The 17,859-nt window shown below is 35.5% G+C and overlaps 1 protein-coding gene across 3 annotated transcripts in view; it reads right to left on the bottom strand.

Annotated features, from left to right (window-relative positions):
* The window catches only part of FBXO11 (F-box protein 11), a gene marked incomplete at its 5' end in the record, with an annotated part of 99,634 nt that overhangs the window by 20,443 nt on the left and 61,332 nt on the right, over window positions 1–17,859 (bottom strand). The window contains 7 exons of one of the 3 annotated variants that reach the window (XM_079940643.1): window positions 1,068–1,200; window positions 1,282–1,365; window positions 2,206–2,335; window positions 4,472–4,616; window positions 5,038–5,122; window positions 5,263–5,390; window positions 12,563–12,581. In XM_079940643.1, coding sequence (XP_079796769.1) covers window positions 1,068–1,200; window positions 1,282–1,365; window positions 2,206–2,335; window positions 4,472–4,616; window positions 5,038–5,122; window positions 5,263–5,370 — 685 coding nt within the window. Of the gene's footprint in view, window positions 1–1,067; window positions 1,201–1,281; window positions 1,366–2,205; window positions 2,336–4,471; window positions 4,617–5,037; window positions 5,123–5,262; window positions 5,391–12,562; window positions 12,582–17,859 lie in introns of those variants that run through there. The other 2 variants (XM_079940642.1, XM_079940641.1) reach the window with 2 other exon arrangements.

The following is a 17,859-nucleotide window of genomic DNA, read 5'->3' as shown; positions in this document are numbered from 1 at the left end:
TTTTAATCAGTAAAAATACTCTGCCATAAAACTAATAATTCAGTACTGCCCTTTTTACGGCTTTTAAATTGGGTACATTTTTTGGAGAGGGAACTTTTAAAGAACATTAATATTGAGTAGATAGGACTAATATTCATTTTATCAGATAGATAACTATGTTTCATTGGCCTTCATAAGGCAGTCATACTTAACATGGACATTATCTGAGTACCATTATACACAAATCCATGTATAGTAATACTTCTATTAAGATTCAACTACAAATAGTATTTAATATCAAATGCAATGGCATATTAAAAAGTGGGTTTCTTGTGGAAACCAAATCACAACCAGCAGCACCAGAAAACGAGGCTCAGGGAGAAGAAAGAAAGGGATGATGAGCAGGGAGAGAAAGAGAGAAACTTCTTTATTTAAACTTATTTCCAATACTGGCCTTGATTTGGAAAGTAATGGAAATCAGTAGGCAAAATTTTTCTATACTTTCTCCTACTTTTCTTTGAGGTGGAAATGGGGGAGGGAAGAAAGAGCAGTAAATGCAAATTTCATTAACTAGTAACAATTAACTAGTTATCTTAAAATGGTCTCGTACTACAGTATCCTTAAAAAAATCAGATATACCATAAATCTTCAAATAACTGATCAGTGCTCAACAACTACTACATTTATTCTTAGAAACCTGACCATAAAAACAGCTTTGAAACAGTACAGAAAGTATTTTAAAAGTACATTTGTTTCATTAAAAATACAGCAATAAAAACATTATCCTCTGTATTTTCAAATAAAAGATAAAATTAACCAATATTTTTCTCTAATGATCAATTAAAGCAGCTGGACAAAGTACTGACATCAAGAAATATACACATCCCCCCAAAAAGAAATAGGTACATTTATAATTTCTGAACTCTAAAGTTTTCATTTCCATCATATAAAATATACATGATATTTCCTATTTTTTTCTACAATTAAGATATTATCATGGTTCATCTGGATTTTAAGTAACTAGCATTTTAAAAACCCATCATGTAAATAAAATATTAAAATTCTAATGACAATGCATTTACACGTACCTGCACCAATCATAGTGATTGGAGATTCAATATATATCCATTCATCAGTATATATTCCAGAATGAACGAAGATAAGTCCATCAAAATGAGCTTCTTGTACTCCACCAAGAGCATCTTCAATTGTATCGTAATACTAAAAAAAAAAAAGAAAAAAGTCAGTACAGAACTGTAAGATCATCATTTTAAATATTAGAAAAAGACAAATCAAACATACCAACATATTTTCTCTTCCTTTGTATCTTGCAGGGTTACTGTAGAAATGTTCAGCAAATCCTGGCTTTACATGCGCACCTTTATACTAAAACATCAAAAAAAACAAAAAAACAAATACTGACTACTAACATAAACACTACAGTCTAAATTAATTTAGTACTATATGAATTTCTCATTAATTATCAAAAACAATTATCAGTCCAACAAATTTTCTGTTGCATACTGCAATGTAAAATCTAGAACAGTTTATGACTCAGTAATATCCAGTAAATAGGACATGGTTTTTCAACCTCAGCACTACTGATATTTTGGAACAGATAATTCTTTGTTGTGAGGGCTATCCTCTGTAGGATGTTTAGTAGCATCCCTGGACTCTAACCACCATGTATCAGTAGCAGTCTCTTCTCCAGCTGTGACAACCAAAAATGTCTCCAGACAATGCCAAACATCCCCTGTGGAGCAAAATCACCCTTAGCTGGGAACCATTCGTAAAGGACCATGTGAAAATTAAGCTAAATGTGAAACTTTAAATAACTACTCAACGGTAATAATTTAAATGTAAGTTCAAACAGATCCAGAGAAAGTGTAACTGCTCTCAGGCTACTGATACTTACTGCTACTGTTTAAATGATTAATAAATATGTCAGTAGTGAAAAGAATTGTTGACTTTTTTGTTGGTTGATAAATGTCCACTGACTTGAAACCTATTCTGTTTTTTTTTTTTTTGCGGTGCCATGAGTCTTCTGGGATCTTAGTTCCCTGACCAGGGACTGAACCCAGGCCCTCAGTAGTGAAAGCGTGGAGTCCTAACCACTGGACTGCCAGGGAATTCCCTTGAAACCTATTCTTGAGTTTAAATTTTTAAAAAGGAACTTTTATTTAAAATATATAATATAAATCAGTGTTTTCCATTTATACTTCATACCAACTGCTGGAAACTCTCTTTCCAAGGATTTGGATGTTCATATTCTTCTGGATTAATCTGGTAGAATTTGCCAGGTTCAGGATGCATCATAGGGCGGGTATATTCAAATACTTCCATGTATAATCGTTTCCTGAAGGGGGAAAGGAATGAAGATTTCTTCATAAAATGTCCTTTAAACAACTATAAAAATTATTTGAGGCCTCAAAAACTTCTAGGAATATGAAAAAGCAGAATTTTAAATGTAAAAATAAAATTTTTGTCTAAAACAATGTAACTGCATATAAAACACAGTCCATCCAAAAGAATAAGTGTCAATTCTTTAAAATCTGACTGTTTAGTCAGGCGAAAATAAAAGCCACTCTTACTGTAAAAGCCACATACAGTTTCAATTTTCTTCTTCTTTTTTTTTTTTTTTGCGGTACGCGGGCCTCTCACTGTTGTGGCCTCTCCCGTTGTGCAGCACAAGCTCCGGACGCGCAGGCTCAGCGGCCATGGCTCACGGGCCCAGCTGCTCCGCGGCATGTGCGATCCTCCCGGACCGGGGCACAAACCCGTGTCCCCTGCATCAGCAGGCGGACACTCAACCACTGCGCCCCCAGTTTCAATTTAAAAGGATTATTTTAAATAATGATGAAAAATAATGATGCTGCTTCATTTATGTCCTATCAAGAACCATCAAATCTTAGAAATGGAGTGATAATAACTATTATAACTTCTTGTACAAAGCAAAATGTTTCTTCTTCTGCTCTTCGTTCTTTTTCCTTTCTAACACAAACATAATTTTTTCTTAAATTTAAGGTGTACCTTATTTTTAGCATCATAGAAGTAATACATATAAGCTGTTGTAAAATACAGAAAAGTATAATGATAACCTAAACAGTCTACTGTATTTCCTTACAGTCTTTTTCACTTATAACAGTTGTGACTGTAACACATAAAATTCTGTATTCTGCTTTTTACTTTTTATAACATAGCATATTCCTATGTTATTAAAAACTGTAAAAATCACTGTTAATGACTATATCACAACCCTCTAAGTAGACATTACATTGTTTACTTTTAGTCCCATCCCTTATTGCTAGACTTTTCCATTATTTCTAATTTCCCCCCACTGTTAACTATGCTATTATGAAAAATTTGTAAATAGGGTAAACAAATTTTCAGAAGTGGAATTGCTGGGTCAAAGGGCATGCTTTTCTCTTTTTTTTTGGCTGCATTGGGTCTTTGTTGCTGTGTGCGAGCTTTCTCTAGTTGCAGTGAGTGGGGGCTACTCTTTGTTGCGGTGCACGGGTTTCTCATTGCAGTGGCTTCTCTTGCTGCAGAGCACCGGCTCTAGGCGTGTGGGCTTCAGTAGTTGTGGCTCGCGGCTCTAGAGCACAGGCTCAGTAATTGTGGCACACGGGCTTAGCTGCTCTGCGGCATGTGGGATCTTGCTGGACCAGGGATCGAACCTGTGTCTTCTGAATTGGCAGGCGGATTCTTAACCACTGCGCCACTAGGCAAGTACCAGGGTATGCCTATTTTATGGTTCAAAAATACAAATGTCCAAACTATTTTCCAAAAGTGATATACAAAATCTACAGTCTTACCTAACTATCAGATTTAATTAATTAGCTGTTTTAAATCAGACTTCATACTCTTTCTAAAAAGCAATGGAATGAAAAACTTCTCCCATAATCACTGTTGCTTTTAACTGACAAGTAGCAGAAAAAGTACTTATTTTATTGTTTTAAAAACACTGCTGGGCTTCCCTGGTGGCGCAGTGGTTAAGAATCCGCCTGCCAATGCAGGGGACACGGGTTTGAGCCCTCGTCCGGGGAGATCCCACATGCTGCGGAGCAACTAAGCCCGTGTGCCACAACTACTGGGCCTGCACTCTAGAGCCCGCGAGCCACAACTACTGAAGCTGGTGAACCTAGAGCCCGTGTTCCGCAACAAGAGAAGCCACCACAGTGAGAAGCCTGCACATCACAACAAAGAGCAGCCCCTGCTCGCTGCAACTAGAGAAAGCCTGCACGCAGCAACGAAGACCCAACGCAGCCAAAATAAATAAATAAATTTATAAAAAATATATTACAAAAAACACTGCCTGGACTGACAGCCAACATTTGTGATAAATAGTTAACTTGGAATTTATAAGCATTCTAATTTTCTTCTGACTATTTAATTGTAACCATCAACTCACACTCCAAATTTCCTACCATCTACAGCATTTTGGGCAACAAGTAATATATCTCAAGATAATAAGAAATAAATTTTCACTTACCACAAAATTGGATCATTAGCAAGCTCACTGAAGCGTTTACACACACAAGCTGCTCTACAAAGATCCTGTTCCAGCAAGTAAGAGAAGATTTTTAGAACCACTTCATCTGGCAGTTTCTCCTGAAGATACTGTTCAGCAGGTGCTGCTATAAAGAGATTAACAAACAGAATATAAACAATCTATCATGCTAGCAAAGACTTTCTCATTATTTAAAGAGCACAATTTCCATTTTGTCTAATGAACAGCTTTTATTTTTTGACAATCATTTTATAAGCATTTGCTTTCATAGACGACACACATTTATTTTCTTTTATCTTGACAGTATTCTTTCTTTTAGCTAGCTAGTATGCACCATTTCAAAAACTGGCTACACTAAATATACAAAAAGGATTTTTATACAATTACAATCAGAGATGGAGAAGGTGACGGTTCTCATGTTTATTCTGTAATAATCACTTTCTCAATCTCAAATGTACAAATAAACTACATTTAAGTTGATATTAATTTTTTGGTATCAAAAAATAAAAATTATTTGACCCTATTTCTTAGCTTTCCATAGGAAATACCTGATAGATCTTGAGATTTTCCAGAGACTCTGGCACGCTTTGCACGATGACCAAAGAAGTTTTCTGTGGTTGAAGTTGAAGCACCCTTTAAAAACAAAATGAAAACTAAGCAAATATTTTTACCATAATCATTACATCTAAAAAATGACTGACGGTCCCCTTTCTGTTTGTTTCCTAACAATTCCTTCATTACACACACAAAAAAAGCAGTTACACTGAATTTACCTCCATACTGCTCTTTGTAGGACACGCTGTTCTTTTTGGCAAAAGAGTTTTCCTACGAAGTTGGTATGGACTATTTTGTGCACCAGGACCCGATTCTTCTGCAACCATATCTGCAGGTACATCATCATCTGTTATAAACAAAAACAATATGAAAAATGATACCCATTTTTAAGAAAAAGCTCTATGAATTCAGTAACTTTTTAAAAACTTTATACATTTTTTTGGGGGGAGATACAGTTTTTATACAAAATTCCAGGCAACTGGATAACCATCTGAGAAGTGCTGGATTTCTACTTTATTTCTTACTTCAAAATAAATTCCACAATTGACCATATGCTTAAATACAATATAAATAAATAAAAATCACTAGGAGAAAACAAAATTATTTTTTATAATGTTAAAGTGGAAAAGCTCTTTCAAGGTATGACACAAAATTGGAAGGCATTTAAAAAAAAGGTGAGGAGGATGTTCACTTGATGAGTGAGTGCATGGTTAGAGTCCAAGTGGGGTGAGAAAGGTGTCAAAAGAGAGGGATAGTTCAGTATAGGGTATCAGATACCAAGTAGGATAAAAAGGGCATCCATGCAGAGAGTGGTCTGGCATACAGTGTTGGAGCTCAAGAGGGGTTAAGAAGGAAGTCCATGTGGGGGAAGGTGGCCTGGAATGGAGAGTCAGAGCCAGAGAAGGGAGAGAAGGGCATTGCACAGGAGAGGGGATGGTGGAACTGGAAGCTTGGTAACAAACAACAGAGGGACTGATCAAATGGAAGCCAGGCTTCTGAAAGAGAAGAGAGTTAAAATATTAAAAAAGAGAAAGCTAGAGTAAATCTTACAGTGTTAGACTGGAATTATCAATGTGAACTCATTGTTTTTAAAAGATAGATAGATATAGAAATAGGTATAGTTACAGATGTTTGAAAATGTGTGGATTATACACGCGTATATTCCCTAGCTCTGTTCACTGACAAAGCCTGGAAGCAATGCCACTCCAACAGCAATGAGCATGACTAGCATTTGGATCTTTGCTTCTGAATACTTCTCTATAAAAGGAGTAAGGGCTCCTTGGAGAAATGGCTGATTCTAGGCTGAGGGAAATACAGAATGAGCCTGGAGTATCTTGTGGCAGAAACAAGAAAGTGCTCAGTAATGAGGACATGTCAAAAGAACACTGAAGTCAGCCTGAATGGCCACCCACTAGCAAAATTATGCTGAAGTACCAAAACTCATGACAGTAAAGGGATTATAACCCACTGAATGGACAGCAACCTATAAATTCATCCTACTATAAATGAATAAATGGAAAGTTTGATAAGGAGATGTTTAAAGTACCTCCCCCACAAAATACTGATTAAATAGAAAGGGAAAAACCATTAACAGTAGAGATGCCAATCAGATGCTGTCTTAATTAAGGGATCAAAGTGAACAACATCATTCATAGGACAAACTGAAACCGTGTGTCACCTGATAGCATACAAGATCACAGAATCACTTCTATGATATTCCTGACAAAGATGCATAACCTAAATCTAATTATGAGGAAACATTAGAACAAATTCTTGTTCTAATTTGTTTTGAATAATCTTCAAACTGTCAGTTATGAAAGTCAAGGAAAGCCTGAGGAACTGTTCCAGATTGAAGGATACTGAAAAGAAATGTCAACTCAACGCAACATGTGGTTCTGAACTGGATCCTTTTGCTAAAAAGGTTATTAAGACAACAGTGAAATAATTCATTCAATTAGTGAAACTTGAATGGGGGGTCTAAAGACAGTAACGTGTCAATGTTAACTCTCTGATTTTAATAGGTGTAGTATGGTCATTTAAGGGAATATCTTTGTTTGTAGGAAATGCCCACTGAAGTATTAGGAGGTGACAGGACAAAAGCTGCGAACTTATTCTTGAAGGGTTCAGGGAGAAAAAAAAACACACACTTCTTTGTACTGTACTTCTCAACTCTTTCTTAAGTTTGGATTGTTAAAAATGAACTAATAAATTTGAGTAGTATTTTAACATTTAAAAATTCTGCTTGGAAAATGAAAACCATAAACATAGTCAAAAGAAGCAACACAATTAGGAAAAAATATTTGCAACACATGTCACGAAAGGGTAATTTCCTTATTATATATGAGTGCTACAAATCAATATGGAAAAGGCTAACAATTCAATAGAAAATTGGACCAAGGACACGAACAGACAATTCATAATTTAGGAAATACAAATGAAATACTAATAAAAACTATAATGAGATTTTTTTTATCAAAGCAGATTATCAAAGATCAAAAAGTCTGATCACAGGACTTCCCTGGTGGTGCAGTGGTTAAGAATCTGCCTGCCAATGCAGGGGACATGGGTTCGGGCCCTGGTCCGGAAAGATCCCACATGCCTTGGAGCAACTAAGCCCGTGCGCCACAACTACTGAGCCTGCGTGCCACAACTACTGAAGCCCGCGCACCTAGAGCCCATGCTCCCACAACAAGAGAAGCCACTGCAATGAGAAGCCCGCACACCATAACGAAGAGCAGCCCCGCTCGCTGCAACTAGAGACAGCCCGCATGTAGCAACAAAGACCCAATGCAGCCAAAAATAAAGAAACAAATTTATATACATAAAAAAGTTTGATCACATACTAGTATTATATATCAAAGGATAGTATGAGGCAAAAAACCAGTTCTTAATTGCTTTAAGGAGAGCAATTTGACAATAGCTATTATTACTTAACAATTCCATTTCTGGGAATTGATTCTGCAGCTATATTCACACACATGGGCAAAGTAGTAAGTACCAGGATATTCACTGCAGTACTGTTTATAATACTGCTGGGTAACAATCAAAATGTTCATCAGTAAGTGTTTGTTAAAAAAACTATGGTATAGCTATACTATCGATGTGGCCATTACAAAATATAAAGCAGTTCTATACAGAACAGATAAGGAACTATTTCCAATATACAGGAAGTATAAAACCCAAAATATACAGAACAATGTGTTTAGTATATGTGTGTGTTTCAAGGCAATACATATACATATGCTTATACATGCATATATTTACTAAAATATAAACTCCATGATGGAAGAGAGCCAACTTGAAGAAGCTCCCACTAGCCAAAGATGGGACAATTTGAGCATCAGTAAGGATAACTGAAAAGAACCAAAAGCAATATATTTAAATCTGTGAGTTTATGACACTTAAAAAAAAGGGGGAAAAAGGTTACTTTGAAAGATGCTAGTGAAAAGCAACTCATCGTTTTGAAAACTGCTATACAACAGGAAATAACAAAACATTTACTCTTCCTCTCTTATATAAACTAAACTACCAGGTAACTATTAGATGAGGGGAAGCTTCTTTACAGAAACATTCCAGCAATAAATGAAGAAGAAATAATAAAATTAGAAAAAATTAAAATCTGCAATCTCTAAAGAGTTAATGGATATAACCACTGAGTATCAATAGTTCTAATATCACAAAAAGAAAAACCACCAGATATTATATATGATGAAAGAACACACCACCACCTACAAAATTTTGCCAAAACCATCAAATCTCAAATTGATCAAACCTGTTAAAAATTCTAGAAGATTAAACTATACCAGTTTCTTTGACAAATTATGTGGGAAAAAATGGGGGAAAAATAAGCAAGACTAAAGCATACTGTTTAAAAATGTACACTACAGTATTAAAATTACAAAGAAAAAAGCCAGAAAATGATTATCATAAAAATGCTTTTTGTGGGGAAGGAATGGGGCACATAAAAGGCTTCTGCAGTGGCTGGTAAAGTTCTACTTCTTGATCTATTGGTATTACAATACCAACCTTAACAATAATTCAATAAACTATATATTTATGTGAGCTTCTCTATCTGGCTATATTTTCTGATAATAAAGGTGTTTTTAAAAGATGGGAGGTTTTAACAGTGTATTTAAAAACAGAGGTTTTGTCCCAACCCCAGACCTTGGACAGATAAACTTTTAAAAATCAATCAATAAATCAATTTTTTGGCCATACCCTGCATCATGCCGGATCTTAGTTCCCAACCAGGGATAGAACCCACGCTCCCTGCAGTGGAAGCTTGGAGTCTTAACCACTGGACTGCCAGGGAAGTCCTAGGCAGATAAACATTTTTACACCTAAATACTCTCACTAGTAAAGATGGTAATGCTATCTTACAATTCACTGGGATGCTGAAAGTGTTTAAATAGAATAACATGTGCAAACCACTCAGCAGTATGCCTGGCTCACACTGTGTTCAATAAATGTTTTAACTATTATTATTCCATTTAAATATTATTCAAATGAAACCTGGAAAACCTAGTAAGTTTTCTATGTACTATGCTGTAGTCAGAAAATATAGCCGGTGTTACATGCTTGGGTATTTGTGAGTCATCCCACTGTAGTTTAATATGTGGTTAATTTCTACGTTTCATGTGTGATTGAAAGGAACATCTACATTCTATTTTTTGAGAGTAAAGTTTAAACACATCTAAAATATCAAGTTTGTTAACTGTACTGATCAAATATTCTATGCCTTTACTTTTGTTGGAGGGTGGTGGTAGCAGTGGTCTGATTTATCTGTCAGCTTCTGAAGGAAATGTGCTAAAATTTCCCACTACCTGTAAGTAGTCCATTTTTAGTATGTAAAATTTTGCTTTATATACTTTGACATAATATTACTTGGACATAAAGGTTCAAGATTATTATATCTTCCTAGTGAATTATTCCTTTCCATCATTATGCAATGGCTCTCTTTATCCTTAATAATACTTTTGCCTTTAAAATCTGTTTTTGCCTGATAATATTTTTCTAAGAGCTTTTTGTTTTGTTTTGTATCAGCCTAGCATTTTGCCAATCTTGTATTTTCAACTTTTTAATTTTGGGTCATTATATTTTAGATTTAGTTCTTCTTAACCATTTATTGCTATATTTCTTTCCTTTTCAGCCAAGCAAGAATATCTAATATGCTATTTAATCCATCTAAAGCCAAATTCCAAGATTATATTTTTAATTTCTGAATGTAATTTGATTTTCTTTTTCGAGTCTGTTTCTTTTTCATATTGGCCTGTTACTTCATCATGCTTCATTTCCTTTTTTTATCCTTTTAATCATTTCATACACACTTATTTTATATTCTCATTTAGATTGTTCTATCATTGGTCACTTTAAAAAAATCTATGTACAATTAGGAAAGCTCTTTCAGGTTCTAGGCTGCATGACTGGGTCTCAGAGCTAGCTCTATTTTGAAAAGGCCCAATCTCCATTCTCCACTAAAATTCCACCCCAGACTTCTTAGGACATATATCCAGGACCAAAAGGGGCCTGTACTATTTTATACAGCAGCACCAGTTCCCACTTAAGGTTTTGATTTGATTTCTTTCATACCTGGCACCTGGGAATTTCCTTCTTTTCTTCCTCAGAGTTTAGCTATGCATTTACAGTTTTGCGTTACATTTCTATATGTTTGCAGTGTGTATGCACGTGCGGGTGATACTTCTATCATCTTGGTTTATCATGCAGCTAGTAGTCAGTCAGTTTCTACAACACTCAAAAGAACATGCTCAAACTTTTCATCCTATACAGCCCTCTCTCTAATCCCACTCCTGTTTAAAACCTATACATCTCACTATTACAGATACCCACCCAGACACCACCATCTTTCCTTTTCACCATCAACACAGCAAATAGTAAGGACTGAAAAGTAAGGAATGCAGAGGTAATAACAGGAAAGAGAAGGTGCTTGTTAATTCAGGTGCAAGCTGAAGTTCACACCAAATAAATACATGAAGCTACATGATTTGAATCATGTAATGCCACAGTAACCTCAACTTCTTATTCAGAACACTGTCCTGTTCTAAAGCACTCAAAGCTCAGTTCTAAAGTAACTGTATTAAACTCTTGTGCTGAGATAAAGAATCTGTGCTAAATTCTATACAGCTCTCATAATAAATTACCACTGACTGTTCTGAAAATTACATACAGTGCCAGAAGGTATTTTTACAAAGGGGTCATTCTGAAAAGATCATCTGGCTACTATTTTAAATAAGAAGCAAAAGGAGAAAGCTTAGAAGAAACAAAAACCCAAAACACACACACAAAAAACAATCTCTAGGCACTAGTGTTCTCTTCATCTTTTTTTTTTTTTTTTTTTTTGCGGTATGCGGGCCTCTCACTGTTGTGGCCTCTCCTGTTGCGGAGCACAGGATCCGGACGCGCAGGCTCAGCGGCCATGGCTCACGGGCCTAGCCGCTCCGCGGCATGTGGGATCTTCCCGGACCGGGGCACAAACCCGTGTCCCCTGCATTGGCAGGCGGACTCTCAACCACTGCGCCACCAGGGAAGCCCTCTCTTCATCTTTTGAACTCCTATAGTACTGTATATACACCATATATTCTTTACCTTATTACAGCTGCCTTATCTGTTTTTTACTTTTTTGGCATACACCGTTATTTTCCTAACAAAATTTAAGCTCTGAGGGCAAGGTCCCTATTTTATATTTTTCCTCCATGTTCAGCTTAGTGCCCAATAACGGCTGAATAGATGTTGATTCTTATCCATCAAGAACTCTTTAATTTTACTCAATTCAAGGAGTTTTTCCCAGAAACCATCACTAGTGGTAGACTAAGATGACCTTACATACTACTTTACAGAAAATAAAAAGCCAGACAGGAACTGCTCACTTCTTCCTACCTCCAACTCTGCAAACTCATTTACATGCATATCCATTATTTTTTGTTCCCTCCTGAAATTATGATAGATTTGGCACATATGAAGCGAACAAAAAAATGTTAAATAAATTATACAATAACTAAAGTAAAGATCTATGATAGCTGCCAAACTGTGTCCAATCGGGAACCAAGAAATCATGAAGGACTGGTTATGGTATTGTTCTAACAACAAAGTCTAAAAACAAGACCTCAAAATAATATTTTGTTAAAAATTTTTTAACTTTATAGCCTTTACTTTTACATCTAACATTGGAATACCAGTATTCAAATGTCAAATTGTAATCTAAGACTAATAAAAAATAACTCTCAATACCAAAAATGTTCAATTTCAACCGTAACTAACAGAAAATGTAGTTTTCAATTAGAAAAACAATTAGAAAAAACGTTCTTAACCAGAGATGCCCAATAGAAACAGCATGTGATCCAATTTTCTAGTAGCTATATTAAAAAAAAAAAATCAGTGAAATTAATATAAATCTAACCCACTTATCTAAAATTTATTATCTCAACATGTAATCAATATAAAATTATGAGATATTTTACATTCTCTTTTTTCATACTAAAGCTCTGTATTTTTAATACTTACAGTATGCCTCAAATTCAGATAAGCCATACTTCAAGTGCTCAATAGCCCCATGTGGCTAGTGGGTACCCTAATTGGATAGTACACACACATACATACACAGTTTTATTAAATTCTTATCAGTTCTCTTAAAGGATAAATAGTATCATGCAGTTTAAAGGGATGTTATACCCACATATATACATAATGTCAAAATTTATTTTATAATTTTTAGATTTTACTACAAATCCTATATAAATATACTAGAGTCTTCACTACCAATAGGAACCACAGGGATAAAGGCTTCTGGAGAATAAGCATGCTTATTTAACTAAAAAATAATCTTTGAAATCTCTGATATTAAATAGTACTGAAAATTTATATTAAGATGCACTTCAACAAAAGATGAGACTTAAGTCTATACACCTTAAGCAGAATACCTTAATTTTTACATAGCCTTTTAACTATCTCAAAGATGTACAAAAAATTATACTATTGATTGGCTGGGGTTTAAAGTCTATACACTTTAGGTTTAAAGACTAACCTAAAGATAAAGGGTAGTTTATGGAATTTAATGTCTAGAAGTTTTCCCCCCCACAAATCTATATGAGTTCCACATTACTTACCCATAGCCAGAGATCAGATTGGAAACTTAGGCAAATCTGTGCTAGTAACTGTGTGTTTAGAAACAGCTCCCAGTCTCACAGTGTAAAGAACCACACTTGACAACTGTTTCTAACACAGTTCGGAACTACCACAGCTTTTTTCCAACTACTAAAAAAATCCATGAATAAACTGAAATCAAGAAAAAAATTTATCTTAAATGCATTTTAATTTAAATATTTTACTTAAAACTTAAATATTTTACTTTAAAAACTTAAATATTTTAAGGGAGGGAGCCCAGAAGTAAAGCTATTATAAAAAACTGCTTTTTAAAAGTCTGACTTGACATAATCAGATATTTATAATTGTATTTTATATACTGTTAAAAACTCTAAAAAATTTAACTATTCAGGATACTGCTCTATACTTCCATTAACATATTCAGTTATTATTTATACACATACATACATACACACGCACATAATTCTACTGAATTTTCACCACAACATGAACTATAGGGATTATCTAAGACTGGTCAAAGAAAATATATTTGACCACTGAATAATAGTCTTTAGAAGCCATCTTTGATATTATAAAGAACTACTGAAAACTCAAACAAGGCTTCATTTCAACAGAAAAAATTTAGACCACTCTTCATTCCAAGCTGACATAAAGGATGTTCAACAAATATTTGCTGGTGGCACAGTGGTTAAGAATCTGGCTGCCAATGCAGGGAACACGGGTTCAATCCCTGATCTGGGAAGATCCACATGCCACAGAGCAACTAAGCAACTGAGCCCACATGCCGCAACTACTGAAGCCCATGCTCTGCAACAGAGCAGCCCCTGTTCGCCACAAGTAGAGAAAGCCTGCATGCAACGAAGACCCAACGCAGCCAAAAAAAAAAAAGAATAAATGAATGAATGTGCCGTGCACTACGTGAGGTACTGGTAAAACAGAGCAACCAAACAGAATATTGTACTTACCCTCCAAGAGCTTAGACGAGACATAAATAACTAAGCAGGCAATAATAATACAGTATGTCATACGCTGTAAAAAGGATAAGCAGAAGGTACTATGGGAACACACAAGAATATCTAATCCAATCTTTGTTAGGGTATGATGCTGGGATATTAGTGAAGGTTTCTTGAAGAAGGTCCAAGGTGAGATGATAACTACTGGGAGTTAGTTAAGCAGAAGGAATAGTGAAGACCTGAAGGTGCTCACCTCCAGAAGTCTCAAAGAACTGCACGTTGGTCCATACAGCTGTATCACATAGCAGGGTCCAGATCACGAAGGGTGCTACTAACACTTTAAAGAATTTAGATTTTATCTTGAAGGCCAAGGATAGCCACTAAAGGGCTTTAAATATAGAACAGTGACATGTTCTGATTTGTGTTTTAGGGAGATTACCGGAACAATGTATAGATAGATAATTGGATGACACTGGTGGCAAGAGGCCAATTAGGATACTATGGAGTAGTACAATGGAGAGATGAACATAGCTTGAACTATGGTAATAAAAATGAAAGAACTGAATAGATCTGTGATATATTCACAAGGTAAATTTGCAAAACTTGGTGAATGAATGGATATGGGTGGGGTGGAGGAGAGGATGGTGCCAAGAATAATATTGATTTGGGCAATCCAATGGATGGTGGTGCCATGTACTAATAAGGAAGGAACGTTTGTAGGTAAGACAGGGATGTGGAGGGAAAAAAAAAGGTTTGGATTTTTCTTTTTAATGAGAAAGTTTTCTCTTTTGTTTTGTTTTGCTGCGTTGGGTCTTTGTTGCTGCGCGCAGGCTTTCTCTAGTTGTGGCGAGCACGGGCTATTCTTCGTTCCTGTGTGTGGGTTTCTCTTTGCAGCGGCTTCTCCTGTTGCAGAGCAGGGGCTCTAGGTGTGTGGGCTTCAGTAGTTGCAACACGTGGGCTCAGCAGTTGTGGCTCATGGGCTCTAGAGCGCAGGCTCAGTAGTTGTGGTGCATGGGCTTAGTTGCTCTGCCGCATGCGGGATCTTCGCGGACCAGGGCTTGAACCCGTGTCCCCTGCATTGGCAGGCAGATTCTTAACCACTGTGCCACCAGGGAAGTCCCCAGGTTTGGACTTTGAGTTTTGAGGAAGCTGTGGGACATTCACGTGGAGACTCTCAACAAAACTAAATATATTGATCTCAGGCTCCAGTGAGTGATTTGGGTTGGAGATAAAAAATTAGAGAATTTTGCCACTCTGAAAATATACTCTGGTAGGAGTGAGACTCAGAAAGTGTAGATTAGCTGTCGTTATTTATATATGGTACAATACTGGTGTTTCATGGCAGATGTGTCATCCAACTCTTGAGAATTAGCCATATGATGTAAGTGGATAGTTAGCAATGTCAAAATTATCATTACTGTATATATAAAAATGTATCTGTGGGTCCTGAATTGACAAGAATTCATACTCTAGCTTGATAAAAAATAAAAGAATATCAACTGACAACTACTAATTCAAGGATTAATATCCTTTGGGAGTAGCTTAGCTTTATCTTCATTCTTTCCTGTTACATATCACATTCTGTTCTCCTAAGACATTTTCTCCCACTGCTTTCAGGGAAAGGAGTATTGAATAGCCTCCCTCGCAAATGGAACATTTTAAAACTCTTTCTTCTATTCTCGTATCTTACCTCCAGTTTTGCATTTTCAATATTTCCTAAAGTGACAAAATTCATAAAACACAATCATTCTTTTCTATTTTATCAAACAATAAAAACTATTTTAAAGTAACTTTCATAAATTTTAAGTATTTTTAAAGTTCAATGGAAAATTGAAAATCTGCCATTGAGGGACTTGATCTAGTAGGGAAGCTAGACATGTAAACAAATAACTGAAGCAACGTAATTCAAAAGTATCATTACATCCAAAGTAGAAGCTGATATGACAAGAATATCAAGTGCATCATTAATTCAAGATCAGAATGACCATGGTCCCAAATCAATAATTAAGACAAACCTAATTAAGGCTAACATAAGATTCATATAAGTCATTAATTAAAAGCTATTAATTTTCATCTATTTGCTAGTCACTATGAATATAAAAATCTGCCATTGAGGGACTTGATCTAGTAGGGAAGCTAGACATGTAAACAAATAACTGAAGCAATATAATAAGTGCCATACTAAAAGCACTCAAGGTGTTAGTAAAGTATAAAATAGGACACACAAATCACCACATGCATGCACACAGCTTAAAAGGAAACAATTTAGCCTGTCCCTAGTTTTATTTTCACATGAAATTTAGACAATTTTAGAAATGCCTTGTATTAGTTTAGTTTTATAGAAAAGTAGTAGTGAAAGCCAGGGGAGTAAAGTATGAAGGTCAAAATGAGAATAAGGCTATTATATTCTTACAAGCATTAAATGCTTAACCTTTGTTGTAAATTCACACAACTACTTAAATGAAAGAAGGAAAATGGACCGAGAGACTAAGCATCATCAGTTCTCTTTCTTTCACAGTTCCATAGTTAGACCACAATTCTGAGACTGCATGATTTCTAGCAATATTTTACAGATCAAAAGATCAGATGACAGGGAAGATATTATTAGTGGTCATCTGAGGTCCACAAGGTTCAGTGAAATGCTGAAGGTTAGAAAGCTAGTAAGTGGTAGCAAAATAATTTTTAGCTCAGTGGACTCCAAGTACAATGTTTTTACTTGTTTTCACAAAATGTAACTTGGATGTCTCAAAAAAGCTTATTATATAATCAATACAGATGATGATGATAATGATAGTAAATGGAATAATAATAGTACTATTACAAACTAGCGTACCCAACACTGAAAACTTCCATGTGCAGGCACTATTATTTCAAGTTTTCTATATGAATTAACTAACTGAATCCTTATATCAACTCTTTGAGGAACATATAATTCCTATTTTACAGATGAAAAAACTAGGCACAGAGAGGTTAAACATCTTGCCCAAGGCCACAAAATATTAAGAAGCAGAGGCAGAATGTGAACTCAGCCTAGCTCCAGAGCCCCATACTCTTTACCACTGTGCTATCTAAATACACATTAGTCATGAGAAATACTATTGGATACACTTATCACTAGGAGTGCATTAGCATATAAAAGAATACTATAAATGGAACATATACTTTTGGAAATGTTAAAGAATTTTAAAAAATGAAATCATAATTTTTCATGTCTTATTTTATTTGAAGTGTTAATGAGTTGACTTTATATAAAAATACCACAACATATACATCAGACCCTTTATTTTCATAATGAGTATCTCCTTAGATCTTTTTGTATTGTAAATATCAATAACATTTTGATATTTTATTTTACATGTTAGACGGCATAGCACAATGTTTACGAATACAGGCTCTGGAAAGACTGTTTAGCTCTTTGTTAGAATACTGGCTTAGTGGTTGTGCAATCTTGGACAAGTTCCTTAACCTGTTTGATTTTCAGTGCATCTATAAAATGGAGATAATGGTGCGTACCTCATAAAATTTTTGTGAAGATTAATACTTAACACAGTCCCTGGCAGAGATAACATTCCAATGTTAGCTATTAAAATAATTGAGATGGGATGCTGAAAGTTAGCAAGATGCACTCCAAATATATTTCAGGGCTCCCCTGGTGGCGCAGTGGTTGAGAATCCGCCTGCCGATGCAGGGGACACGGGTTCGTGCCCCGGTCCGGGAAGATCCCACATGCCGCGGAGGGGCTGG

The sequence above is a fragment of the Stenella coeruleoalba genome, assembly GCF_951394435.1.
Source record: "Stenella coeruleoalba genome assembly, chromosome: 13".
NCBI lineage: Eukaryota > Metazoa > Chordata > Mammalia > Artiodactyla > Delphinidae > Stenella > Stenella coeruleoalba.
The sequence above is the reverse complement of the archived record's forward strand: the minus strand, read 5'-3'. Positions and strand labels throughout refer to the sequence as shown.